Source organism: Fulmarus glacialis, unplaced genomic scaffold (genome assembly GCF_000690835.1).
Source record: "Fulmarus glacialis isolate BGI_N327 unplaced genomic scaffold, ASM69083v1 scaffold2850, whole genome shotgun sequence".
NCBI lineage: Eukaryota > Metazoa > Chordata > Aves > Procellariiformes > Procellariidae > Fulmarus > Fulmarus glacialis.
This window is the reverse complement of record NW_009186896.1, coordinates 34,612-61,212: the sequence shown is the minus strand read 5'-3', so window position 1 is coordinate 61,212 and position 26,601 is coordinate 34,612. Positions and strand designations below refer to the sequence as shown.

At 41.3% G+C, this 26,601-nt stretch overlaps 2 protein-coding genes across 2 annotated transcripts in view; both read left to right on the top strand.

Moving 5' to 3' along the window:
- The first annotated feature begins 1,561 nt into the window (after positions 1-1,561).
- IL18RAP (interleukin 18 receptor accessory protein) lies at positions 1,562-16,338 on the top strand. The gene is made up of 11 exons (XM_009572982.1): positions 1,562-1,577; positions 2,334-2,465; positions 3,591-3,858; positions 3,948-4,122; positions 5,441-5,615; positions 7,907-7,975; positions 8,234-8,354; positions 10,103-10,257; positions 11,128-11,265; positions 15,164-15,334; positions 15,965-16,338. Exons 1-11 carry the CDS (start codon positions 1,562-1,564, stop codon positions 16,336-16,338), a joined length of 1,794 nt encoding a protein of 597 aa, XP_009571277.1.
- A 2,371-nt stretch (positions 16,339-18,709) lies between these two features.
- SLC9A4 (solute carrier family 9, subfamily A (NHE4, cation proton antiporter 4), member 4) overlaps positions 18,710-26,601 on the top strand; it is a 34,442-nt gene continuing 26,550 nt past the window's right edge. The window contains exons 1-2 of the mRNA XM_009572958.1: positions 18,710-18,959; positions 21,864-22,327. Of these exons, the coding sequence (XP_009571253.1) occupies positions 18,710-18,959; positions 21,864-22,327 (714 nt within the window). The remainder of the gene's footprint in view (positions 18,960-21,863; positions 22,328-26,601) is intronic.

Genomic DNA, 26,601 nt, shown 5'->3' with positions numbered 1-26,601 from the left:
GGGGACCAGAGCTGTTATCGGAGAGGGACTGGACTGTTTTTCTGGGATCAAGGGAGAGGGGAGTGGGAAGGACAGAGAAGTAGATGAGACCTTCCCCTTTTGACAACAGTGACTCATTACATCAGCTCACCTGCTCAGGGACTGCAGCACTGAATCACACACAAGGCCCTTGGGTCCTGCTTGCTACTGGCACCACTGCCTTTGCCACATGGACTGATGGGTGACATAACTCAAAACATCCTCTGAGTTTGTTTTATAGAGTATGAATAGGGATAGAGATGCAGTCCTAATGAATGCCTTGAGAGAGGTCTTTACGTTGTCATAAATCCAGATTCAAAAGAGTCAGGATCCACTGATCTTTTTCAAGTGGATAAGAACAGCCTTCTTAAAGTTTAGGAAGGCATTTGCCCAGCGGTGGTAGGAAACTCTGTCTCTTTATTCAGACTTACGTATTGGCTTGGAGTTTCAGGATGATTTAAACAGATGTATGGGGCAATGACAGTTGGCAGCAGCCAATCTGTAACAAAGCACCAGGATGTGTTAAGACAAATGAGTTAACCTACTCCATGTGACCTCTGAGCGTAAAAATAGATCATTCCGTTCACTTGCAAGGAATAGAGACATGCTGAAGAGAATGGTGACTAAAGTACTCCTCTCTACATAGAATAGCTGCCTGAAAAAGTGCAGAGTGGGAGTTGTCTTCACCTCTTGCTAGCTCAGTGTGCACTGGATGCCTCTCTTGCTGTCTGCCTGTATGAGTCGTGTCTGATTTGCATGGTGCCAACAGACAAGGGGCTAGCCTTTGCCAGACCTTTTCTTTTTTTCCCTTGGACTGACTCAGTGGCTCTCTGGCAGCTGTGCAAATGCAGAGTCACTCTGTGGCCATATGAGCAAAGAAAAAAGCTCCTCGAGGTCTCAACGATGTGAACATCAGCAAAGCACATGGCCTTTACTTACTGAGATCCCGAATCAGGCACTCCAGACATGTCAATCACAGGCGTTGGATATGTTCTTACTAAATACCCAAATTAAGCCATGGCTGTTGAATATGCATGCATGACAGCCTGCCTTCCCTCTAGCCCTGTGGCTGAGAAGGCTGTGGGACACAGATCAAAACTCCTGGTAGGAGAGGCAAAACACTTCATACAATAGGATTTGGGGTTTCACCTCGGACAGGATGCTGTATTGTAGGGGTCTGGGTGCAGCTGAGGTGGACCTGCTCCCAAATCCTCCGGGTGTTCCCGGTCTCAGCCCATGGATGGCACACCACAGAGCTGATACCTTAGGCTGGTTTTTCAGCAGGTCTCTGCTAGCATCATTCAAGTGGTGCAGCACAGCACTGTGGTGCAGAAGTGAGGCCTGTTACTGCAAACGCAGGTAAGTCACGGAGGAGAAGAAGGGTGGTTTAGGTTGCTCTGCTGACCCTAGTGGCTGTCTTAGGGTATGTCCGTTTTAGCTGGTAATAAAGCCCATATAGGAGCATGTCTCTTGGGTGAAGGAGTGAGTTAGAACCAAAGACCTGGTGTCCACACAGTGCATGCTTTGGGGGTTTTACTTCTGCATGTCTGCAAACGCAGGTAAGTCACGGAGGAGAAGAAGGGTGGTTTAGGTTGCTCTGCTGACCCTAGTGGCTGTCTTAGGGTATGTCCGTTTTAGCTGGTAATAAAGCCCATATAGGAGCATGTCTCTTGGGTGAAGGAGTGAGTTAGAACCAAAGACCTGGTGTCCACACAGTACATGCTTTGGGGGTTTTACTTCTGCATGGTTCTACTCTAGTCCCACGGACTCAATGCCTTTTGCAGCTGCAGCATGTCTTCAAATGCGGTTTAATCCCAAAGGAATCCAGTTTACACACTCTGGGCCTGTTGGCCTTCAAGATACAACAAAGCTCCATGGATTTTGGTGCCAGTTATGCCTTTCTCAGTCTGTTGCTGATAGTTGTCATTAACTAAAGGCTGATTTTGTTATTTGGTATCTTATCTCTCATCTTAGAGGGTAGGTTCCTCTTCTAACAGCAACAGCTGCTGAAAGACCTGCATTTCCACTCCAGATGTGGAGTTCTGCATTGCTGTAGGTATAACTTGGAAATCCATCTGCATGCAACTCTATGCAAGATTTAAAGAGACTGTTGCATATTCTTGAATATCATCTATTCTGCATTTGTGTGAAATAGTATGAGCAGGAAGAGTGCTGCAAACCCCATTTTTAAAAAGCACAATATCTAGGAAATACTGTCTGCTAAGTTTTATAGAACTACATAACAAAATATGTAATTGCCTATCTTCTTATTGGAGTATTATTTACAAAAAAAAAATCTGTTTCCTCTTTTACAGAAAGCAAGATGTTTCGTAAAGAAAATGTCTCAGAATATCAACCAAAATTGATAAAGAAAATCATGCTCACTTTGTGCTGGATCCTAGCATTGTTTGTCAGTGGGGCAGAAGTTAGAGAGACTAACTTGTCAGGTAAGAGTCTGCTTTGGTGAGGTTTGGTGTTCATGGTGCTTTCTGACAGCTGAGAAAAATGGATCTGCATTTTGCCATGCCTTCATGAGTTTTTCCTGCACCTGTACATGCTTGTGTCAGGCAAACAGCTGTTTCTAGCCTTTCTGCAAGCTTTTTAAGTATTGGTAATGCAGTTTACCCTAAATATGATTCAAAATTCAGTTCCCTAATGAAAATAAAAGGGCAAATGTAAAGGAAAATTTCTGAGAACCGAATGGAGCAAATTAATTGCTTCTGTGACTCCTTGAAGTCTCCAGCAGCTGGTCCAAGCCTGTTGAGGGGGAGAAGGAAGAGAAAGGCAGGGTGAGACCGATACATCAAAGTCTTCCACCCACACAATCTATCTGGAGGAGCTTGATCCAATTCAGTTCGCAGAGAGAAACTGAAACTGTGAAGAGTCTCCCAGGTGGGCAGGCGAGGAACCAAAGATTTCATGCCCTCCCTTCTGCTGAAGTGAAATCCTGCCATGCTTTCAAGGGTTACCACATCCTGACTGGCAGGAGGGGTTATGCAGCAAGGTCGGTCAGCCTTTAGAGAATTCGGGGTTAGGATGGGTGACGACAGCCTTCAGAATCCAAAAATTTGTTTAATTTTAGTGACAGTAACTGAAACATAAGAGGGGAAAGACTTGAAAGCAGTGAGACAATAAAGCTTGTCAATCTCACCCTAAATAGGGAGTGTGGTGGGCAGGCTCTGCTTCTTCAGGTTTATGTCAGTCCCTTCTGCACTAATATGAGGAGAGCTAGAAGAACTGCATCTGCTTTTCTACAGAGTTGAGGTTTAACAGGTTAGCACCCATGTGAAAATCTTCAGTTCTCTAAAAAACTTAAGCTAGTTTCACATTAGGCTTTTGAAAAAAGCCTAATAAACCTTTGGAAACCTTTGAATAAACTTCTGAGAATATTGGCAAATTCCATGTTTAAGGAAATCAATTCTCCATTAGCCCAGCATCGGTCACATAAAAATTATTTAACATAAAGAAAGGTAAAGTTGTGTTTTTGTAGTATTCCTATTTTTTTTTTTTTTTAACATGATAACTGTGTGTTCTTTCAGGTGGTACTGATATCTTATTGTCCTGCTTTTCAGGATGTTCCCATGTTGAACCTCAAATATGGTATCGTGCAATTAGTGATGAGGAGTTTGTTTTACAATGCTCTTTACCAAATAGAGATGCTACCCACATTTATAACAACTCACTTCTAAAAGACCATGAGGTGAAATGGTTCTGGCGTCAGAAAGATAAAGAGCCACTGAAGGCTATCGAGAAAAGCTCTAATCCTGTTCTCCAAGGGGATGCACTTTGGTTTAAACCCGTAAGGGACAGTGCTTCTGGAGTGTACATCTGTATGATACGGTATGTAACGGAGCAAAAGGCTTATATTTCTATACAAGAATTAATTGTTTTGTTTTGTGTATTAAATGTTTATTTTCTGCATCACTCAGGGAAAAAATCCCATGTCTCAAAATTGTTTTGGAGGTTCAAACAAAGAAGGCGGCAAAATGTTCAGGTTATGACACAAATGTGCTATATCTTCTTGCTGGCAATGGGAATTCAATAACTTGTCCTGGGACAAAATGCTACAGCCATATAGAAAAGCCAGATGTAAAATGGTACAAGGTAAGGGTCACTCTCTTGAGCATTCAAAAAAGCTCAGTGGAGGTATAGGTATAGCTTTAGGTCTAGTTAATGCTCATCTGACGTAGGTTCTTGAACTCTTCTTTGGCAGAAAATGCAGCCAATTTCTCAATTCAACCCAAAAGTAGAATCTTGAATTGCTATATATCAAGTCTGTAAGTAGGAGTTTTGAAGAAATTTGCCACACCCAAAGTATTATTCCATGAAATAGAAGCCTAGAAATGCTTTCTCTTCAGCTAAGAAATTGAAGTAATTGAGAATCAGGATAAGTTCTTTACAAAATGGACATGATTGAAATTTAAAATTTTAAGTTCTGTTCTGATTTTTTAAGTTCTGAAAATATCAAATATACCAAAGAAAAAGTGGCTTAGTTAGAAACAAAATTCTTTTAAGATTAATGTTTCAAATTGTTCTTTCCAAGACTCCTGTTTTTAATGAAACACTATTCCACTGAAACATTATTGACTTACTCTTTTTCAAATGACCACTAAAATACTTGCAAGCTAAAATTTATTCCTATTGTGATTGTAAGGATTGTAATAGACCACCTAAACCTGTATAAATGAGTAAATGAAAATGACTGAAATTTCAATTGTGCATTTTATTACCTTTACTACTAAATAATTGTTTACATTATTTATTCTATCAAGTAGAATTATAATCTAGTCAAAGTTACTCTTCACTTACTTTCAGACTTTAAATGAGGTATATCTTTACCTACATCTTGATCTGAAGCCCACTGAATTTAAGGAGATTCTTTCCATTTTGTGTTAGTGGATTTTTTTCAGGAATTTGATTTAAGGAAAATTCTTTGTGGTCTTAGAGAATATGAATACACTAAGCTGAAAAATAGGGGTGCTTTTCAAAAAATAGTCAGTTTTCATCCTTTTAAAAGTAGTGACAGTGTTGTCAATCTCAGACAATCCAAAACCATGGTTTACTTCTCATAAAAGAACATGAAAATGTTTTCAAGTAATTTATATACAAAATAAAAAATACCCAGTCCATCAAAAAAGTGATCCTTTTTGTTGCTTTTTAATAATAGGAGTTTAATTTAGATTAGGTTCATGATTTTACATTTCTCTCAGCAGCCACAAGACAATGGTATTCACATATTATAGACCACAATTTTTTAATATAACTGGCAAATGTCCTCTTTTTTTGGGCTTCAGTGGAAAGAGTTTGGCTTAGCCCTACTGCCATGGTAATCCTATCAAAATATCTTAACATATAATTTAATAACAGCAACAACAACAACAAAAGGACTTCTAATTCCTAGATATTCTTTTCTTTTTGTTAGGATGGTTGTCAGATAAAACGTATGAAAAACAGACAAAGCCTAAAGCTTAAGCATAATGAAATCTACTTGAATCCAACCTATGACAAAGATGCTGGAATATATATGTGTGATTACACTCTATATGACAACACTACCAAGTGGATAATGAGAACAGCAGTAACAGTAGAAGTCATTGGTGAGTAATATAATGACTCAGAATAAAATACGTGAAGTAAAATATGTTTCTCTATTCTTTCCTACCCTATTTGTGTCTTTTGTTCAGCCTCTTGTTCCGAAAAACCCATAAACTGAATTAGCTACACGATCACTAAAATCCTCTTCCGAGTATCCTGAGGACATCTTGGGACATTGATTAGAACCTTCAATGTTCAGTAATAACATGCAGCATACAATGCCATCGTTTTCAAGATCTAATTCTGCCTTGGATTTATTGTAGTCCCTAACAGTGGGGATCAAATCTACAAAAGGATTTAGATCTCTTGATCTGGGAGTAGAATTCATGAAACTCCAACTGGTGCCAATGTACTGTGCAGGGAGTGTTAGGAAGATATTTGCATGCTAGGAGGAAGGACCGCTAATCCTGCATGGGAAAAGTGGACAGATTAGCAGTGTATCTCAATCCTACCTCTGTCCCTGAAGTAGAGGCTTTTGTGAAGGTAAGAGTTAGATAAAAGATCGTTCCTTGTGGCATGGATGAGACCTTCATTTTTTTCACTTGACAATGATGAGGAAGATGATGTCGGTGAGATCACTGCCCATCTTCCACATAAGTTTTTAACAGCAAAGGAGACAGGATACCTGTGAGCAATGCAACTAACAAACAAGCCATTTGTTGTTGCATGTGCTTTTGGGGGAAAGCATCACTGCCTGCATGACCTGTTCTTTTAGGCCTTGTATGGATTACTAAATAAAACTGGCCAGACCTCTATGGCACAGTGATATGGCATGGCCTTATATTCTCCTTCAAATCATGGTGACCTTTTCCATAATATTTACGGTCCTATGCTGCCCTTCAGGTGAAGCCCAGATACTGCCTGGCAGAGTGCTGTAGGACAACGTCAACACTGTGCAAGGGAGCATGCTACAACTCAGGATCAGGAACGAGGGAGACTGTTTAGTGTGCTAAAAGAGAGGTGTGATTATGCTTTTCTCCAGATATCTGTGGTTGAGTGCTGTAAGACACTCTCATCAGACACTCCAGTCACTCCAGTCAATCACAGGTCCCAGAGGAAAGCATAGCTACGTCTATTCTATATCCTGAGCTGGATGGACCCAGTACAGCTGTTTCTGTATGACAACAGCACAGGACCTATTCTCAGCATTCTGGTGGAAAGTGGGCCACTCTTGGAAGGGAGAACAAGATTTAGGGAGCGAAAGAAAGGTGTCAGGTGAGGCAACCTGGTTCTATGGTCTAGTGAGGGCAGCACTCCTCTGGAATTCCATGGTCTAGTGGGGACAGCACTCTTCTGAAATAGCTGGTCTCTTTTTTGCAGATGTTTGATGCATTTGGCACTAAGAAGTCATGGCAAAAGTGTATACACCCCATCAGGACAGGGCCTGGAAACCACGTCTCACCAATTTTTGAGACCTCTGTGTGCTGGGTTGCAAAAGTCTGGTGCTCTTTCACTCTTCTCTCTGGCTATATTCCCACAATATTTTCCAAGCAGTCATGGACTAGCTCTGCTTTTATTCTGGTCTGGCTGAACCTGAGCTAACACACTGTGCTTCTCAGTTCTTTTCCCTCACTTCACAGCAAAGTCAGAAAAACACTTGAAAGTTGCTGTATACATATATACGCCCCCTGAATCTTGCATACATTTCTCTGCTGTGGCTTGGTTTAAAAAAAAAAAGAAGTGTCGTGTGGCACCATTTCCTGCAGTATGGGACTTTCCTAGAATATCAGAGCTGTCGGTTTCAGCAGCTTCAGGCTTTTTTTCCAGAGCCTGGGCAATTGCTTAGTAGATTGTACGAACTCTAGGTGTCATTATCTGTGTCCTTTGGCAGCCCTTGTTTTGAAAAAAACACGGTTATTTTAATGCAAGTACCTGTGCTTGTGAATGAGGTGTGTGTGCTGTATGTGTGCTTACTGGGCATGGAATGGGGCTTGGCAGGGAACTGGTGTGAGGATTGGAGTCCTTCAGGGGGTTTTGCAAGGGGGGCCCTAATTTCTGAATCCTAAATAATCTTAAGTGCAGGCTAGGCGCTGAGCTCCTCAGCTCATGTAAGATGGCAATGCCTCAGCGTAACTGAGATAGCAGGCCTTTAAGTTGCTACATAAGTTTTGTGGTCAAAATTCCCTTACCTGTGCACTCTCAGACACCTCAACAACTGTAAATCATTCTCTTGGACTTAGGTGTCTTAAATTCCACTCGACATTTGAAAAAGAAAATTCTGTAAGATATTTTCTCTGGTCTTCTGCACTGATGATAGCGTTATAGTTATTAACAGCATTCCTGTTAATTGCAGCAAAAACCACTCTCCATCCACCAAACTTCTTGTACCCCAATGGTGTGGTGATCCTCGAAGCAGAGCTTGGTAAGTTTCGATTCCTTGTCTGAAAGTGAAAGAAAACGTTTCAATGAGATATTGATAGATTATGATAGATCTTGATAAAGCAAAACAGCTTTGCTCTCTAGGAGTATGAGAATTTTATATAAAATGTAGTTTTTGTCTTGATATATATCTTTGTGGATATTAAAGGAAGCATCATGTGTTATACAGATCCCAGGCTATTTAAGAGAAAAATATTCTGATGACCTCCATGCATGGTTTTCCTGTGCTAATTTGTTCCAGGAAAGCCACTTGAATTGGAATGCCGTGTACAGTTTGGGTTTGAAAGAGTTTCCCTGATGAGGGTAACATGGAAAAGAAACAACAAAGAAAATACAAATGAAAAATTGAATCAGGAAACAAGGTAAGAGAAAACCCAGTAGTCTGATTACTACTACAGTCAGCAACTGCAAAAATCCTTCTACAATAGCTTTACTGAATACATTTTACTGAAAGAAACTCAGAAGACTTTGTTCTTCAACATATTAATGTGTATGTCCATGAGCATGTGACAGGCACGTGCACTTCACATACAGAAGCACATATTGATAGCCATAAAGTCAAGAACTCAAACTTTCTGCGCAATCTTAACTCTTCTTCCTAAAGCTTTAGTTCATGGACAGCTTCAGCGTGAATGGTGCTTGGTTGCATGTGCCTGCATCAGCTGTTTTCAAGTGTTCCCTCTCTTGTGCCTTGCTAGCAACTCACACAATCTGTCTCTAGAAGCTGTCCCCGGCTGGGGAATAAACCAGATCAGTAAAACAGTACTGTGGACATTGAAAGGTGTTTGGGTGCCTCAGCCGTTGGGGTGTGTTTATTGAGTCAGTCTGAGAACTTGCAGCACTGTATTTCAGGATACTGAATTTCAGGAGTCTTCCCTGGCAAGAATTAATCAGACCTTGCAGAGAAGCAACGTGTGAGGGAAAGGTTTCCTGTGACTTGGGGACAGCCCAAATAGCCACCACGCCCCCCTTTCCTTCCTGTACTTTCCTGTCTCGTTCACTTATGCAGTGTCCAACTTGGGCAAGAAACATAGTGGAGGCAACACAGACAAGTGTGACTTTCACTACACAGCCCTGAGTCATCTTTATGCGAAAATTTTTCTGTATACCGGGGGAAGCAAAAGCCCTGCTGTCACTGCTAAAATCAAGCTCTTAATAAGAGTCACATGGGAAAAAAATAACAAATGATGATATCACACACACACATGCACACACACACGTACACACTCACTCATGAGGTAGATTGGAAATTGGATTTTCCTAACTTTTGAATGTTTAGCTTTGTAATGTTGTTCTTACCAAGTTTTTAGCTTTTTGCATGCATACAATTTCTGTTTGTTTATTTTTTAAAAACCCAGATGAATAAAACGTTCCCAACAGACTTTCAGGTTGAATCCTTGCCCGTGCTCATGCCTGTGTATCTTGATTTAGCAGAGGTAGGGCCATGGTAAACTGTCATTTTGCAGTGGCACTATGTGAGGCGCCTTCGGGACCACCCAGAGATGCCGTACTTGTGGCTTTCAAAGAGAAATGCCGAGACACAGAAACCCTGGGTATTCTCGAGTGGTTGCAGACACAGATCTGTTCCCCACAACCCTCACTCAGCCCCAAAGGGATTCCTCTTCATTTCCTATACTTCTGTCCCTTATATCTGTCTTATTCTGTTTGCCTATCCTGTCCTTGGGCTTTCTACCCCTGTGCAAGAGGCTGTGCTGCTCAGCCTTTTTGCCCTAGTCCTCTCTTAGGGCTCCTTTTTGAAGTTTCATTTCCCTGCACTTTCCCTGGGGGAATTTTTTACATCTTAGAAAAACACAAATAATCTTATAGAAGTCAAAGGAGGCTATATATTTAAAACTAGGCGAGTGCTTAAGTATTTTGCTGAGTTGATGAATTAAGAATAAACCTTTCAGTCTGCAGACCTTTGATGTTAGTATTTTCTTACAATGTAAAAACCAAACGAAGTTCCAAACCAGAATATTGCATTGCTCTTAAAAGTTCAAGCTGAATGTTAAGAAGTTGCAAGCTCCTCTTTCTTTGTGTTTAAGACATTTTGAGATTGTGTGAATGAAGAGCAAAGGTATCATGCAAATTCATATTTTTTTCTCTTTAGTGTTTATCGAAAAGGTTTAAAGGGCCACACACTCCTTCATGTTGCGAAACTGAAAGAAGTTACTGAAAGGGACCTCAGAAGCAACTTTACATGCTTTGCTGAGAATTCGGTGGGGAATGCCACTGCTGTGGTCCAGCTGAAAAGAAAGCAGAGAGGTAAAACTATGGATGACTGTTTGCCCTTGAAGACATTTTGCTTTACTCACTGCTACAAATTCAGTCCCCATTGACACTGGCTTTTTAGCCAGGTGCAGAAGTTTCTTGAAGCTGGATGGGAAAATTTTGATTTGTCAGATGTCTAAAAGGCACATTATTCTGAGGACTACTCAGAAGGATGGGGGTATCTGGGGACTTACTGCAGGCAGGTGGGCCAAGTGGAAGCCTGAGAGTAACTGGGAGGAAGAAGAGGAGGGTAGCATCTCTGAACATTAATAGGCAATCTACTAAACTGAAGCAGAGCGGCTGCTGAAAGCAATAGTTTTCCTTGATTTTCATAGGACATTTCTGTTTGTTTTCCCAGTCCTTAGCAAGCATGTTTCTGAGAAGTTACCATAACTGATATGAATGTGGCAGCCTTTCAAGCAAAGGCCAAAACCAGAATCAGTGTGGAAATTAAACCGTTGAACATAGTTCACAGTGGAGATTCATCATTGGAGTGGGACAGGAAGTCTCCAGCAGGGCACTGTGTGCAGCTATGTGTGTTCTGATGTGACTTTTCCATCTCAAGCGATGACTACTTTCAGCCCTGCTGAGTGTACCACAGACCATTTGCTATGTGCCTTCCATCACAGATTGGCTTTTCCTACCATCAAGGAGATACCATTCAAAAAAGGTCCCTGATGGTAAACTGAAACTCTATGTTGAAGTTTGCACCTAAATGAATTCCTGACTTCCCTAGAATTTGCCAGCGGGGCAAGAATGAAGATTGTGAGATGGTTTGCCCCCATTTCTGGACTGAGTTTTGCATCTAAGTATCAACATTATTTTGGAAAGCATGAGTTATGATAGACCCTTTTCTTTCTACAGTGTATCTCTTACACGTACTATGCAGTGCCACTTCTACTCTATTTGCATTCCTTTTGTGCACTGCCTTTATTTACCAGCACTGGATTGAAATAGTGCTGATGTACCGAAGTTATCTGGTCCACAATGAAACTACGGGAGGTAAGAAACATTGTAGAATATTAATTTTCTCCATTTTTTCTACTGCCTTTTGCCATGTGGGTTAATCTGGTGTGAATTAACCATTTAATTAATTTCTCTTAATGACCCTGTTCTCTGTGAGCCGATACAAAGGCTGTTAAAGCTAGCAAAACGCTCAGTGGATTCAGATGGAAAAACAGCCAGGCAGTGTGGAGGAAATATCTAACACCAACTGAAATGTCACAGTTAGCCTTTTACAAGATCCCTAATTTACCCATGGAAGATTAGAGTAGGAAGTTGAATTTCGGCAGTCCCTTTGCAGGGAATAATAGAGTATCTCCAACATTTTAACCTCATTCTGCCAAAGTGTTCAACAGAACCTGTGGGCAAGAATCAAATGTCCTTGCAGAACTAAGTGAAGGACTCCAAAGTCTATTGTATTTTTCAATTGAAGCCAAATAATTTCTCAGAAGAATAAACAAAGGAGAGAACTAAGATGATACAGGACACCGATGAAGTGTACGTTTGGGAAATATTCGTATTTCCTTTCTAAAAATTATGTTGACCATCTTGACATTTACACCAGCGTGATCAGCTTCCAATATTTCAAATCTTCATAGTAGCATTGCCCCATCATCTCAGCTAAAATGGGCCTCCAACATAGTAGGCAGTGTAAAAATATATTGGAAATGACAGTGCCTACTTCAAAGAATTTAACATGTACTTTTCTTACATGGGTTGAAAGAAATCTGATAGTATGTGGCCAAGGAAATTTTTCTAAAAATTCTTGAATCTTGATGCAGCTTGAGGTATAGGTGTCTGAGTCTGCTTTTGTGTTTGCATGTGTATATGTAGATTATATGTGAGTGTGAAATAGCTGTATCTAGATATCTATAAATACATATGCAATGAGACAATTAACTGCCCTTCGGAAACTATTTTTGTGAGCCCTAAGGCAGCTGGCAAAAGCAATTTGGGAAATCACTCAAATTTTCCCCTCTACTTGGTAACAAATTGATTTAAGAACCTCTGGAAAGTCCCCTTAGAGCTCACCCCATATGTCAGTAGGACAGAGAGAGACCTGCCAAGATTTGCGCATTGAAGTTGAAGACACCGTTAAGTTCCACCGTGGCAGCCTCTGTCCTGCTCCCTGACTCTCAAGTACCACATGCACACAGTACCATTTGCAGCGTGGGGGCATGGAGTGTGCAGACCAGCTGTGCCTACCCAGATAGTTTTCTGCCTAAGGTGATTGGCCATAAAATGTGTTCTCACCTGCAGGATTATGTCCTTCTCACTTCATGGGGATGCCTATCAAGTCACCTGAGGTCCGAAAGGGCTTGCTCATAGTGCAGCAAAGCAGCAGTTATGACTTAATTTTCGTGTTTCTTCCTTTCCATCATTTCTTGTCTTCCATCCCTCTTAGTGCAGAATCAGAGAATTGCAGAATCCCACAAAGTTGGAAGGGACCCCTGGGAATTGTCTGATCCCACACCCTGCTCAAAGCAGAGCCAATCTAGGCCAGGTTGCTCAGGACCTTGTGGATAGAGAATCCACAAACTTTCCGGATAACATGCTGCAGTGTTTGACCACTCTCACAGTGCAAACTTTTTCACTAACATCTAATGAGAACTTCCCTTGTTGCATCTTGTGTCTATTGCTTCTTCTGCTATCACTGTGCACCTCAGAGAAGAATCTGTCTCCATCATCTCTGTACCCTCCCATTTGGTAGTTGAAGACAGCAGTAAGGTCATCTTTTTTCTCATGCCTCTCTAATCCTCCTTAGCCAATTGAGATATACCTCTTAAAAATCTTGTCTTCTTCCACAAGGAGAAAGAAACAATGCATAAGCTCTCATACTAACATTTATAGATCACGTATGCAGTCACTTTGCTTAACTCAGGTATTCTTCATTTCCTACCCTTTGGGCATCTTAAATGTTTGTGCCAAAAGTTCCTCAGGTTGTAACTGTCCTTCTGTACAATTCTAGGGAAAAAAAAAAATCTTAGTGGTGCTTACTGTTTATGTGTTTTTACCTTGCTATTGTAATAGTAATATTATAAAGGAAAACGGTGATGTATTTATTAATGATCACTGTCTAATAAGATTGCAGTGACCTCTGTGGGTGAAATGAGGAACAGCTGGCTTGAGTGCAATTTATTGTCATTTAAAAACTGTTTCCAAAGGAGCTTCGATTCAGGGTGTAGTTGAATTGAAGTGCAGCTAAACCAATCTAGTGACCCTCTGCCTCACCTTCAAGTCCCACACTCGTCCTGCCTGCCTGCTGTTGGTGACTCACTCTTGTGGGCTTAACTTGGCTTAACTTGGCAGAAAAATTAACTCAGTAAAAGACAGTGAGTAGCTAGCAAAGTGAATCAGCTTCCTCTGTTACCACAAGAGTTTCAGCACCAGTAGAAGGAAGTGGTGGAAGTGTGTGGCCAGGAGCAGAGGGGAGGAGCGGAGATGTAACGTGTGTTGTCTAATCATATCCTTGGTCTCTAAACCTCATCTGCACAGCTTTGTTTTGTTTTGCTGACATACTTTCTGCTACGTGCTGGTTCTGAATGTAGCTGTTCAACCCCAGCTCATGCATGTCGTTAGTTTTCCATGTGTATTTCCTTTGCTCCCTGGAATCCATATGGGCTCTTCTAGATCCTGTGGGAACCTGATGGATCTAGCTCAGGTTTGTGATCCTAATCTTACATCTAGGGGTAGAAATCAGGAGGTTAACACTGAGGCAAGGGGTGATACTCAACACCATTACTTAGGTGTCTGTGCTGGAGGTAGGCGTCTCAGTTCCTGTGCAGTGAAGATGTAGTGAATATGGTGAAATCTAGAGAGCTTCTCAGTTCGCCCTGCAGCAGCACCCTGCAGTAGGACTCTAAACAGCTGAATTTCTGTCTGGTTTCTATTAACTGTATTGACATATGATACAATTCAGCTCATTGCACATAGGTGTCAGATGTCATTTGTACTGCCTGAGGATGTCCTGCCATTCCAAAAGATTTGAGTCTCCAATAGATCCCATGTCAAATTTGGCAGTCCCATCAAGCTTAGGACACTTTAAATGGCATCAAGCAACTACATATGGGGAACGGGACTGAGTCCACTGTGCCTTTTGCTTTCACCAGCAGTTCTTTTTGTTTTCCTTCCTCCTCCCTCAAGTGTAGTTCAAATTTTATTTAGCAAATAGATAAGATTTATTTGTAGTTAAGAATGGGCGTAACTCTGGTCATTGATACCAGGGTGTTTCAAAGCTGAGAAAAGTTCTTTATGTATTTTTCATCTGCACCTCACAAACATTATTTTAATGAGACTGAAACAAAGTTCAGGAACCGGTCAGTACTCAGCGTCTGAGCCGATATTTGGATCAGACTTTGGCTTTGCTACTTGCACCAGTCTCTCTGGATACAAACATAACAGTGTATGAAAATAGCACATCTTTTGCAAACAACTGATATCTAAGAACATTGTTCCTTTCAAATTCACTGTATTTTCAAAGTAGGTTGTTCATTGATGAGTATTTTTGGAATCAGCACTGGGGCAAATGAGAGAAAAGATTGGGAATCATTCCCTACAACATGGATTTTGCCTGGAAGGGACCAGATCCTCCACCATTGAAAACTGGACCATATTTGTGAAAATGCAGAAAAATGCCTGATTTAAACTTCCTTGCACTAGTCATCTGTAGCTTCCTCATTTGCTTTGGTAGCGTATGTCTACAAAATTTGCAAGACAAGAAATTGCAAGAGGAGTAAGGGTTGGCTTTGGGTAACTGGATGGCTCTACTTCATGAACAGGTGATAATTTTAGGTTTGTGTTGTGCCTACTTAAATAGATATAATTGGCAAATTATATAAGCTGAATGCTTCAGACAGACTTGTTAATGTATACAGTGTTACTTATTTATTTATTTTAGATGGCAAAGAATTTGATGCTTTTGTGTCCTATGCAAAACTAGACTCTTCTGAAAGTGACTCTACTTTAATTAGTGAGGAAAAATTTGCCCTGGAGCTCCTTCCAGATATGCTGGAGAATAAATATGGATACAAGTTATGCATTCTTGAAAGAGATATTCTTCCAGGAGGAGGTAAGGTCCCTGTGGATGGTAGAAAATCTTCAGTTCTTTACAAAATTGTTTTTCACTTTCCAAAAAACCTTATGCACCAGATCAGCAAATGGTGTATTTTGGTACTGGAGCTTCTGCTCAAATCTCATTGTGTTTTGATCTTTATATCTGGCCCCTGCACCTGAGGTACACACATGTCTGAATGTGGTCTCTGGGGAGCTACTAGGCTGACACAAAGTTTCTTGTTCAAGAATTTCTTTGCAAGCAGACTCCATTCACTGAAAAGAAGACCTCAAATATTTCAGTAGTTACTTTCTGAGCAACTTTATTCACTGCTACCTGCAGTAATTAGAAAGCCCTCAGTACCTGTCCCTGGGAGAGACAAAGACAAGTCCAAGTGTCCCTTGAGACCCTCTTTGAGTAGCAACAAAGTGTGTTGAGGTCTCAGCTGTGCCCTCTGCCTGAGCAGCAAGTTGTGTTCTCCAGGCTGCATAAGAATGGCCGCGGTACCCTCTGACAGCAAACACATTTCTGTTCGTGATTGCTCAGCATCCCTATTTCTGGTTTTCCCCATTTCTGGGGTTTAGCTAAGATAAGATAAGATAAAAAGTCCATTATAGAATGCAATAACAATCACCATTTCTTCTCCAGCATACACAGATGAAGTTGTTACAGCTATTAAACAAAGCAGACGAGCAATAATTATTTTGAGCCCAGCCTACGTCAGCGGACCAAGCATCTTTGAACTGCAGGCAGCGGTGAACTGTGCGTTGGAAGACAAGAAGATCAAACTGGTATTAATAAAGTTCCAGGCTTTCCAAGAGCCAGAGACTTTGCCTCCAGTAGTGAAGAAGGCTCTTCGGATTTTACCAGTCGTTACCTGGAAATCTTCTATCTCTGCTGCTCCAAACAAGAAGTTCTGGAAATATATGCATTACCACATGCCAGTGAAAACTACTAAGATGTTGGGAAATTGCAGCCTGAAGGGCTTTTTCCAAAGGTTATTCAGTCTGGTATATCGATAGCAGCAATTTCACAGAGGGATGACAGCAGGCTTAGGAATGGTGGTGTGATTATAAAAGACCTTTTCTACATTGGCTGACCACTGTGGACTGTCACTGCAGTCAGCAATAGGTCACTCCAAAACAGTGAGAAGGACTGCAGTGTGACAGTAAAACTAAGTGGCACTGCACACAACTGTAAATGTGAGCTATCTTTCATAAATTATTATTTTATTATTATTTTTATTGTATTTATTATATCCTTTTGCTATGATGTTGAGACATACATGTGAATGTTTTGTTCTTTGCACTGTGTTTCTTCTGGAATATTTTTATACTTGTTTTCTAGAAAAAGATTTAAAAAGGGAACTCCAGAGGAAGCCTGCAGTTTAATTTTCCTGTGCAGTCCAGTGGGACAAATCTAAACTTTTTAAACTAATTACCTCCTCCTGTGGGAGTACCAAGGAAGAAAAGCTCTGGGAGACTGCCCCAACTGGGTATGCCGAAGGGGTTGAGAAAAGAAGGAGCACTGTGTCAGGGCTGATCCCAGATATCTCCATTCTTCCTGCAATGGGAGAAAGCATTCCTACCAGTTGTGAAACATTTCACACTCGGAGACCTCTGCAGACTGCTGATCCTGTCTGGTGCTGGTCGCTCATGGGTCCCACTGAACCTGTTGGTATTATGGGTGTGTCACGGTTGCAAATCAAAGTCCTGGTTGTCACAGCTAGTAGACTTCCAGGGACTCTGAAGTCTTTCCCTTGCAGTCTTCTGGCTGCTAACTCTCCAGAGTTCATAGCGCTTACCCACAAGGAAGCTTGTAGTCTATGTGGATGGCTGTAGCTAAGTGAAATGCAATGGTTAGTGTTAAGAAAATCTGAGTAGGAAAGCCACTGATCTGGTGTTCTGCTGACTTCATTTGGCTTTTAAGTTAATGAATCCTTGTTTTATAATGCTAATTGAATAGTTTGTCCACCAGATTCCTTGTTGGAAAGGGACTTCAAGAAATACTGCTGACCTGAAAAAAGAACAACTCTTTTCCAAGAAGGCTGAGCGTTCTACCTAATTTTGTATCGGGTTCAAAGTCTTCAGTGGGACAACTGGTGGTGGTGCTGTGAAGCAGAAGCAGAAGATAGTGTCTCATGTAGAAAGAGAACATCGAACAGCATCACTGGCTATACCAGAGAAAATTTTGTCACTGCAGTTGCACCTGCATTGGTGTTTAAGTTCCGATCATGATAAGCTTTTGAAGCAAATTTCCCCATTGTCACCACTTGTTGCCTTTTCCTTTGCACTCCAGAGCATCTTGGAGCGCACTCACTGGATCCCTAACGTAGAGGTAACCCGACAGTCTGTGAGATTCAGCATTGTTTTCCAACACAACCAGATCTGTGGGATCCGTGAATAATTTGTCAGTAAATTAAATTTACTCACTTCTAATTTATGTAATACAGGCTTTAGCAGCTTCTAATCAACATTACTGTGTTTGCACACTTTGTTTTCCTAACACAGTTTTTGTGGAGGACAGAAGAGGCTGACCTTTTAAAAAAATGTTCCATAATGGTGAATGTCTTGTTGGAGGAGGAGAATTTGGTTGTCCAATAAATGTCTTGCTGGCATGAGTAAAACAAATATTAAATACAAGAAAACTCAACATCCAGTTTTAGGCACATCATGTGACTCAGACATTCCTCTTTCTTTTTATAATGTGCTAAGTTGCATACATGCATTTAAGAGAGAGAACGCATTTCCAAACGAGAGCGTAATTTGCGTGATCTTCCACCAGATGTCCCTGCCGAAAGCCCTGCGGAGTCCATTTATTTACACACCCAGTATTTTTGTTACCAGGTGCGACAGGACCAGCGAGCAGTGCCAAGTGTGGTACCTGAGGTGCCAGTTGCGCTGGGGAAGCAGACGGGCAGTGAGGGCAGGAGAGGAAGGTGTGGAGCAGGCTCTCCTCCCTGCTCAGGGTGCCACCGTCTCTCCCACCTGATGCTATCTACTCGCATTGCACTTGCTGCCTGAATGGTGTGCACTGTGGCTTTTTTTTTCTCTTTTTTTTGAGAGTGGGAAAAAAATCAGAGTGCCTGGATAAATAATGTCGTTGGAAAGGGCTTTTTATTCCTTAACAGGGTGATGCTGTGGCCAGGGTTTATCTGGGTCAGAGGAACCTGCAGAACCGGTATCTTCATACAAACTCCAGGTCCATCTGTAACACAAGGAACAGGACAGGCACATCAGGGCTTTTAGAGTGACCTCTAATAGGCAAATGAAGCAGCCCTGAGGAAGAAGCGGCCGTGACTATGAGCAGCGCGAATCAACAGGTGTAAGTGTTGCATACCTTCATGCACCCACTATACGCTATATCTGTAATAAAAGAGTCACAGTCCCAGACATGGGCTCTGCCACGCTTGCACATGCAAAGCTTTTGAACTGGTTGCTGTCGCTGTCGAGTCTGGTATGCTGTTCTGCTGCTGCTTATGTGGACGAGCCCAACCTGAGCAAGAGTTTCTTGCCTCACCATGAACCTGATGTTGGCTCTTCACAAGATACGAGGTTACATGTTTTCACAGTGGACTATGACTATGTGCAAATTCCTTATGAAGTTACTCTTTGGATCCTCCTTGCCTCTCTTGCAAAAATAGGTAAGTAGAAAATGGGATCTTGGGTCCTCCTACCTCGGCAAGAAGTTAAAAACATACCATGTAACCAAGTATCTTCCATGCATTTTTGTAGCTGCAATTGTTTTTACAGCTTCTGTCCTCAGAAGAACAGGTGTGTTCATTACCATGAGAATGACAAAATTCCACCTCTGAATGCTTCCAGCTCACTTATGTAAATATATGACCTCTAGCCCTCATGTCTCTTGGGTTGTCTATGCCGATGAGTAGCAACGGAGCTCCCCTACACAGTGCTGTCCATCCCTTTTTCTAATCTTTAAGCATCACAAGATATCAGAATTTACAACCTGCCACAGGTTGTGGCAATACATCTACCTTCTATTAGATCTCCATGTAGGTATCTGAATGAAGAAAGACAACTCATGGAGAAGTAGGGACTGCAATTAACATAGCAAAATTGGCTCACCATGTGTCTTATGCGTTTGCATGGCTGGGCTCAAATTATTTTGACCATTCAGAATGAATAAATGAAGAAGAAGGTAATAATGTGAAAAGCTGCACGCATGGGATCTCCCTGTCCTTTTGATCTTTCCATGGGATTTTCAAACATTACTAAGAACAGGCTGGTAGGTGGGACTGATGATTTTCTGGAGGTGGCCTGAAGATAAACATTTTTCATGTCATAGTCACACAATTGACAAAAATTGTTAACACTGACCATGATTTGCCAGTTTCATAATAGCTGATGATCTTAATCCAATTCCTATAAACAAATGTCTTCACTGGTAAAATAATAATAAGAATTTTCACAAATCAAATTTGTTGTTATGGCATCAGCAGAGTGTGTTAGCAGTGAGCATATTGATCAATTTCTTTATTCATCATCCTTAAAAGCACAGGACTTGCCATATGGCACATCTCCTCGATAATCTTGATTTGAACAAGAAAGAGATACTTTAGAAGAACTGTGTGATGCTTCCCAAGCAGACCTGTTCCTTAGCTGGGAGTTTTCAAATAATATATTTTTTGATGAAAAGTGTGGAGCTGCTGACTTCAAATCTACTTGGAAGAAAGAGTTATTCTGAATAATCTGGTTACCCAGGGAAGAAGATTTCCAAACTGTTAAAAATTTCCAGTGTTTTATTCAGGTATTATCTTCTTTCTGGATTTCAAGATTTCAGGGTGGGAAACATTTCTGAGGTCTTGTAAGGCAAACCAATCCCCTTATTATCTAAAACTGACAGAAGACTTGAACATGATTTTTTTAATTCAAAAAGGAGATGAGTAGAGTTATGATCTTAACATACTTTTTGGTAAAAACAAATAGTCTCCTGAATAAATTATTTAAAATTTCATAAGAATATTTTCCTTTTCCTTTACTTTTGAACATTGATAATTTGAGGGTAACAGAAATGCAGTCATGGCATTAGCTTCTAGAGTTACGGGATGAAGGTTGACCTAGCTTCAGGCACGGAGACAGCCATTGGATTTATAGGTTTCTTAGTCTGCCTCCTTCTCATTCTTGTAAACTCTGAAAAATTCCTTACATTTCTAGTAGAGGCACCTCTCATTCGCAATATGATTACAACAGTTCCTGGTATAGCGACGAGATGAGCGATTGCTAGACATTATGTTAGTATTGGTATCAGTATTTGTGTCAAATGGGAAAAATTATATGAACACAGTTGCTGTAGTAGGCGGGCAGGAGGAGATTCACACCCACAACATTCATATGGTAAGCGTAGCCCTTTCTCTGTAAAACAGCTTGGCTACATCTATGCTTGTAAACTAACAAGCACCCTGTCAGGAAGCTGTGTGTGACTGTCCATACCACATCATCTTGGTGTGCTCCTTCTCAGCTCTGGCACATGTCGACAAGCCTTCTCCCAGGCAGTGCCCAGGCAGGCTGTGGGCCAGGTTCATTTCCCACAGGCGGTTTGGATGTGACCACTTCTTGCTGGGGTAGGGAAGAGAATTTGGCTATGTGGATGCAAGCTAAACCTTTCTGGTTGGAAAGGTCTTTGCCCTGCTTAATTTGCTATTGTAGACTCAGCCTTTATTCTAGTGAGGAAAAAAAAAATCCCTTAGGATGCATTATTTTCTCAGATATTTGATGGTTGCTGGTTGTTCTTTCAGCTCTGCTGAAATCACTGGTTTTGTTTCAGTAAACTAACTCATAAGGTTCTTTATAAAATGTTGTTTACCTTACGTAGGAACAGCAGTTTTCCCAGAAAAGCAAGGTTAATCAGCTTGTACAAAGCCTTATGTTACTGTTTGCTGCTTCGGATATTTTGTTGATCATGAGCACTCACTCCCTCTGTCTGTGGATCACCTGGAGTCCATGCAATGCTTCAGGGGAGTGCTGGAAGTGGAGGGAGCTGAGCAGACCATGGCATCTGAGCTTCTCCCTGCTCTCTTGGGCTTCTCCAGATTCCTGGTCGGCCCAAATCCAGCAGGAGCTCTGCAGCTAGGGACCCTCCTCAGCACTTGGGGGAGCTGCCTTCGAACCTGCAGTCGGGGATAGGGGTCTCTTTGAGATGGAGGGACAATATTGTGCCTTGGAGGTTTGGCAATAGCGGTTGGGCAGCAAGGGTTCTTGAAGAATATTTTCTTTCCAAATTGTGGAGTACCTTTTCAAAGAAGTTTCTGCATTCCTAGAAGTGGAGCTTAGACTCAGGCACGCTTGCTCAGAAATCGAGAGCTGGGGAGAGGGAAGAGAAGAGATTCATGGCCAAACTCTTCTCCTGTTTTAGTGATACAAGTATGGGAATGTTTAATCTTGAAGGGAACAGTACTGCCTGTTTTTATATTCATAATCCTAAGAGCAAAACCTGGCTGTCTGAAGACAAAGTGTTCGAAGGCAGGCAAAACATCTGTCTGACATCAGGTTAATTTAAACTTGAATAATACCCTAATGTTTTATTCAAGGTTTCCATCTCTATCACCGATTACCAAGACTCATGCCGGAAAGCTGCATCCTGATTGCCATTGGAGCATTAGTAGGAGTGATCATCTTTGCTTCTGATCACAAATCTCCACCAGTAATGAACTCAAGTATTTACTTCTTGTATCTCCTTCCACCCATTTTCCTGGAGGAGGGTTATTTCATGCCAACTCGCCCATTTTTTGAAAACTTTGGGTCCATCCTGTGGTGGTCTGTGCTGGGATCTCTGCTAAACTCGTTTGGGATCGGCCTCTCCCTCTACGGAGTGTGCCAGATCGAAGCCTTCGGCCTGACCGACCTGAGCCTGCTGCAGAACCTGCTCTTTGGCAGCATGATTTCAGCCGTGGATCCTGTGGCAGCTCTGGTAGTTTTTGAAGAAGCCTCCGTTAATGAGCAGCTGTACATGATGATCTTCGGAGAGTCATTGCTAAATGGTGGCATAACTGTGGTGAGTTTCCTTCCACTCCTTGTCTTCCCCTCTTTAGGCTCTTGTGGCTTGTAGGGTTATTGGGCACAGGACAAGAGCAGCTCTAAGGAGATCCTAGATACATTATTTATCTTATGGATACTCCACCCATTACACACAAGTAATTTTTATGTATGTAAAGATTACATCTTATATGAACTCTTTCAAAAACATATTGTTTTAGAGCTGCTGGAAGAGGGAAGCATACACATACACATTAGACATCACATCTTGCTCTTGCATTCACTGAAGTGAATGGATAAGCTACAGCTGATTTTGCTGGTAGGATCAGTGTAAGACCTAGGAACGTTCTTGACATTGTGCAAGCAAATAAATAGAAAATTGTGCTACTTAAAGATTGAAGGCAGCAGGGGTAGCAATACAGGAGACCCTGCCTTGTCACATGCCTTAGAGAGCCCTCTGCAAAAAAAAAAAAAGCCAGATGTGGACAACCTCTGGAGGCCGCACTCCTTCCTCCAGCCCCTTCTAGGAAGTTTCCCAGAGACCTTAGACAGGAATTCCAAAAGCCACTAATAACTTTGCATAACTCTGTTTCTATCAGTAAAAAAATTGACATCGCAAATGTTCACCTTTCTTGGCTGTCTTATCTCAAGTGTCCAGAAACAATGCTTCTGGAATAAGAGAGATTTTGTTTGTTGGGTTTTGTTTTTTGTTTTTTGTTTTTTTTTTAAATTGGAAAAAAATGTTTTTACAGAGCTCCTTTTGCTAATACTTTTCCCCTTTTCTCATTAGATCTACTAAAACTTGGAGCAACCTGAAATTCTAGCTGTAAACCACAATTGTCAAAAACACTTAGAACATGCATGTTTTTCAAGGAAGAAATTTCAAGCAGGAAATTAATTGCTCAGAAACCAACAGGACTGCTCATGTGCTGCAAGTTAACTGCAGGTTAAGGAGTTTTGCTAGATAAGATCTTTACAGAATTCAAATCACAGGAATCTAAACCACATAAAAACTACTCAGATACTGTTATACCCGAGGTACAGCACAACTTGGACTTGTAAAATCTGTACAGAGTTCATTGCTGAAAGGCTTCATGGGAGAAGTGCAGTTTATGAGTAACGCGAAAAGGAAAAGGAATGAAGTAATTTCTTGCAGCCACAGCCTATTGATCATAAATCCTTCCTCTTGGTGAACCAGAGGTGAAGGGCTGATGTAGAACTAAGGGACAAATGTTACTTAACTTTACATGCAAACCACTTATGTGTTATAGTTGTAACAAAAAAAAAAAATAATCCCCAATGCATCTATCACTCTCACTTGTCTTTTTTGGTTCCTTCAAGGGCAGACCTCAAAAAGTAATACCTCTTCCTCACTCTGGAAAAGCTTGTTTCATCCTTTTTTTGACTGGCTCTCTACCTTGCCTTCCCTTTGTTCTCAGCTGTTATTTACGATGTGGGTCCAACTCATGGTGGTATTTACATGAGCTTTCAGTCAGGATCCTGTTACAGCATAAATGTGTAGTGACAGAAAGCCTTTAAAAACAGTGGTATTTAGGCATTCCTCAGCAGCATTAGGTGTGTTAGCAAAAGAGATGAAAGGGCTGTACGTGGGGAGTGTGGGCTGCACCACTGTGAGTTCTCTTTGCCCCACGTGCCCTCATCTTTGGGGTTCCTCTCACAGCAGCTATGTTGCAATCAGTTTGTCAGCTCCTGCTGATGCATCTCTGCATCAACCACCTCTCATCCATTTTTGGGGCATTCAAGTTTTCAAAGTCTCTGCCTGGCTTCATGTTTGAGAAGACTGAAGTATTTGTCACCTGACTGGAGCCCAATAGGTCTTTCTCCTCTCTGATACCCCACTTGCTTTTTTAAAGGCTTTAAAACCGTTTATCTCAGGTGTCTTATCTTACCATTTCCTCACGGTTTCTCTCTGAACAGTTTCATCTGAGTTAACTCTATGTGTTTAAAAAGATAATATCACCAAGATATATTATGCATACATATTTTTTGATTGTTTAAATACAAATATCCCCTCGTTCTCTCCAGTCTGCTTATCAGCTTGAACATTTTTTTCCCCAGCACAAAAAACTGATACGAATTTTGCTGAACTTGTGTATTACATTTGAGGCAACAATAGCTCCCTCTCCTATATTTAGTTCAATATCCCGGTATAAAAAATTTGCAAAATAACAGACAGTGGAATTAGAATGGTGACTTAGGAGTTATGCCTTTGACTTAAGGGACTGGGACAAAAGTGCATAATTTACCCTTTTTACCCATTTGTACCTTTTCCCATTCTCTTCAACAGGGCCATGTCTGTAAATGGAACAAGATGGCTCCAAGTCCTGTTAATTGCTTCTTTTCCTAGTTGCTTCTCAGCGGAGTGTTAACATCAGAATAGTGCAGACAGCAACAGGACTGGTCCTGGCATGTATCATACATTAGTGGAGTTTCAAAGCCCGGTTCAAAGCAGTGGTGTTGGTAAATCCAGTGAAGATTTCATTCAAACCTGAACACAGGTGGAGGACACTGATTTTGCTGCGAAGTGTTTCAGGCATCTGAAGCTCTGCTCCCCCATATACACAGACCACTTCTGTCTCAACAGGAGCTGAGGACCTGTGTGCATCAGGAAACAGAATATTTCCCCCGGCTACTTCAGCTCTGAGGTTTGATTTTAGAAACACTGAGAACACCTGTACATCATGCTGTACTCAAAATGAAGTGGCAGTGACTATTTTCTCTAATGGTGCCCTCTCTTCTTTGAGTGCAGTAGCAGAGCAGTTAAAGAAATCTACTGCATGATGGAGGCCCAAGTAAAATTAATTTCTTTATTTGAGGGGATTTGAATTTACCTCTCTGATGTTGCTGAGGAAGGCTTTGACCACTGGGATGTATGGGTGCTAGGAAGGAGGATGGAGATATTCTCTGCTCCTGCTGTTGAAGTTGACCCACTGTGTTTAGAATAAAATCAAATGCATGTGGTCAGAAAGAGTTATCAGGGTGGAAAGAAAGAGTTATCAAGGCTGCGTGTGTTGGTGGTTAAGGCAGTCACTTGAAAATCTTTTTTCCAATGCTTCTGATGTGGATGGCATGTGCAATGTTTGTATCATATAGACAGCTGGAGCAGGGACCAGTCCCTGGGGAGGTCCCCTGTGGGCGACAGTGTCACGCTCTCTCTTCCTCTCCCTGGCACTAACAGCCACCCAGTGGTACACCACTACACGGTAATGTTCCCTCCAAAAAACCCAAAGCATGACATTCTCAGAGTTGCTAAATGAGGCCAACTGTCAATCCATCCCTCCTCTTTGAGTGAACAAAGGCATCCTAAGCTGATTCATGCTTTCCTACCATATAAATAATTATAGTACTCCATTTACTGACATAAACACTGCAATGTAACTTAGCCGAGCAGCAGTTACATACCTTACTTGTATGACACAGTGCAGGATGTTGTACAGAACAGTTTACTCCCGCAAAGCATGTTACAAAAAAATGGAAATTATGTCATATTTTCATAATTTCCATTTTAATGCCAATTCAGTTATATCATATAGACACTTTAGGAACTAGACAATCGGAGAAAAACTAAGTCATTTGCTGAGGATAATTTGCTTTATTCGTAAGTCAGCATAGATTCATGCCTTGGTATCATTTATAAAGAATCACAAGTCTTAGGAAGAGGTTGAAGTCTGCAAGAAAGGGGGAACAGAGAGAAAACAGGCTTTGTAATTAAAAGCTACATGGTAAGTACAGTAAGGTATACTTACTGTGGAGACATGAACCCTCTTTTCCTTGTCTGCCAAGGAAAAGCCTAATTTCATACATAGTCATCAGGAAAAAGCAGCTCAGGTGAAACATTTTGTTGTGCTTTGTCTGTCCTCCAGAAATATTAGCAATGAGCCTCCTGGAGAACAGGCTGTGTGACAGCTCAAGGTCATATGTTCCCAGCAGCAATTTAAGATTAGGTAGTAGCTGGGGAATAATTATTATCCTAATGAGCCTGACTCTTCTACCTGCAAATATCTGCTTTAATCTTCTTAATAGCCTTCTGGAATTAACTATATGAAGAAGAAAGACCAAAGAAAACCAGATAAGGCAAATGATTTTGGTCCGTTTTGCATTTTTGAACTAATGCTTTGGTGCAACAGCTTTGGAGAGCTGATGTCTTTAGATGTTCCCAAAATTCTCTTGAAAACTGAAAGGTGACTTTCATGTGTTACACATGCCCTGTAAACAGATCTGACAGGACTTAATGTTAACCGACTGTCAGCAACCTCTAAGACCTTTTTATTA

Excerpts from the sequence above, each read along its gene's own strand:
- IL18RAP (XM_009572982.1), top strand. Across the intron at positions 5,616-7,906 it reads AGTAACAGTAGAAGTCATTG|CAAAAACCACTCTCCATCCA; the intron begins GTGAGTAATATA and ends TGTTAATTGCAG. Across the intron at positions 7,976-8,233 it reads GATCCTCGAAGCAGAGCTTG|GAAAGCCACTTGAATTGGAA; the intron begins GTAAGTTTCGAT and ends AATTTGTTCCAG.